Genomic DNA, 1,029 nt, shown 5'->3' on the forward strand with positions numbered 1-1,029 from the left:
AGGATCTGGGGAACTTCACAGAAGAACTGGTTCACAGTATTTCCTTGGCAGAGTGGTAGGGAAAATGTATTGGCCGTGTGAAGGAGAGAGTTGAGAAACCCACTCGCCCAGGCAGCTGCTGCCATGTGGACACAAGCTCTGCTGCCCAGGAGGGTCCCATAGTGCAGGGGTTTGCAGATGGCCACATAGCGGTCATAGGCCATGATGGTGAGAAGAGAAATTTCTGCTCCAACCAAGGCAGCAAATAAAAATATTTGGGCAGCACATCCTGCATGGGAAATGGCCCTGGTGTTCCACAGAGTGTTGGCCATGGTTTTGGGAAGACTGGTGGAGATGGAGCCCAGATCGAGAACAGAGAGGTTGAGCAGGAAGAAGTACATGGGGGTGTGGAGGTGGTGGTCACAGGCTATGGTGGTGATGATGAGGCCATTGCCCAGGAGGGAAGCCAGGTAGATGCCCAGGAAGATCCAGAAGTACAAGAGCTGCAGCTCCCGTGAGTCTGCAAATGCAAGCAGGAGGAAATAGGTGGTGGAGCTGCTGTTGGACATTTTGTTCCTTTTGGCACTGGCACTATCCAAAAAGGAATACACAGGGATAAGTTAGAGAAGATTAATAAAGAAATAAATGATGCATTTCTCATACACTGCTCCCCTGCTGTGCACACACTTTCCTTTTTCTAGACTTTCCATCATCTGCATGGCTGGAGCTCTGGTTGATGGTGGCTGAGTGTGCTGTGAGGAGCAGGGCCTCTGCCTGTTGGCTGCCGAGGAGACAGCCCTGCTCTGCAGCAGTGGGTTCACAGGAATGGTGGTGGCAGGGGCCCGTGCTGGACTTTGGCAGATGAAACCGCTCTGAAAACAGAAGGGCCTGTCAGCAACTGCACTCTCTGTTCTAAAGAACAAGGCTGGCAAAAGGCACTTTGAGAGGTTTGGGATATTTACAGCTCCCCCTCCCCTCCCACCCTGGGGAATGTTCTTGCATCTGCAAAACTCTCAGCACTTGCTGCCACACTCAGGCAGAACAGCATGA

General features: G+C 52.0%; 1 protein-coding gene across 1 annotated transcript; it reads right to left on the minus strand.

Annotated features, from left to right (window-relative positions):
* Positions 1-7: 7 nt before the first annotated feature.
* LOC114818327 (olfactory receptor 14J1) lies at positions 8-557 on the minus strand (the record flags this gene model as incomplete). The annotated part of the gene is made up of 1 exon (XM_029083692.1): positions 8-557. A coding segment is annotated over exon 1 (541 nt), but the record flags the coding sequence as incomplete, so codon positions are not given.
* Between the last annotated feature and the right edge of the window lie 472 nt (positions 558-1,029).

This window comes from Antrostomus carolinensis, unplaced genomic scaffold, assembly GCF_000700745.2.
Source record: "Antrostomus carolinensis isolate BGI_N321 unplaced genomic scaffold, ASM70074v2 scaffold890, whole genome shotgun sequence".
NCBI lineage: Eukaryota > Metazoa > Chordata > Aves > Caprimulgiformes > Caprimulgidae > Antrostomus > Antrostomus carolinensis.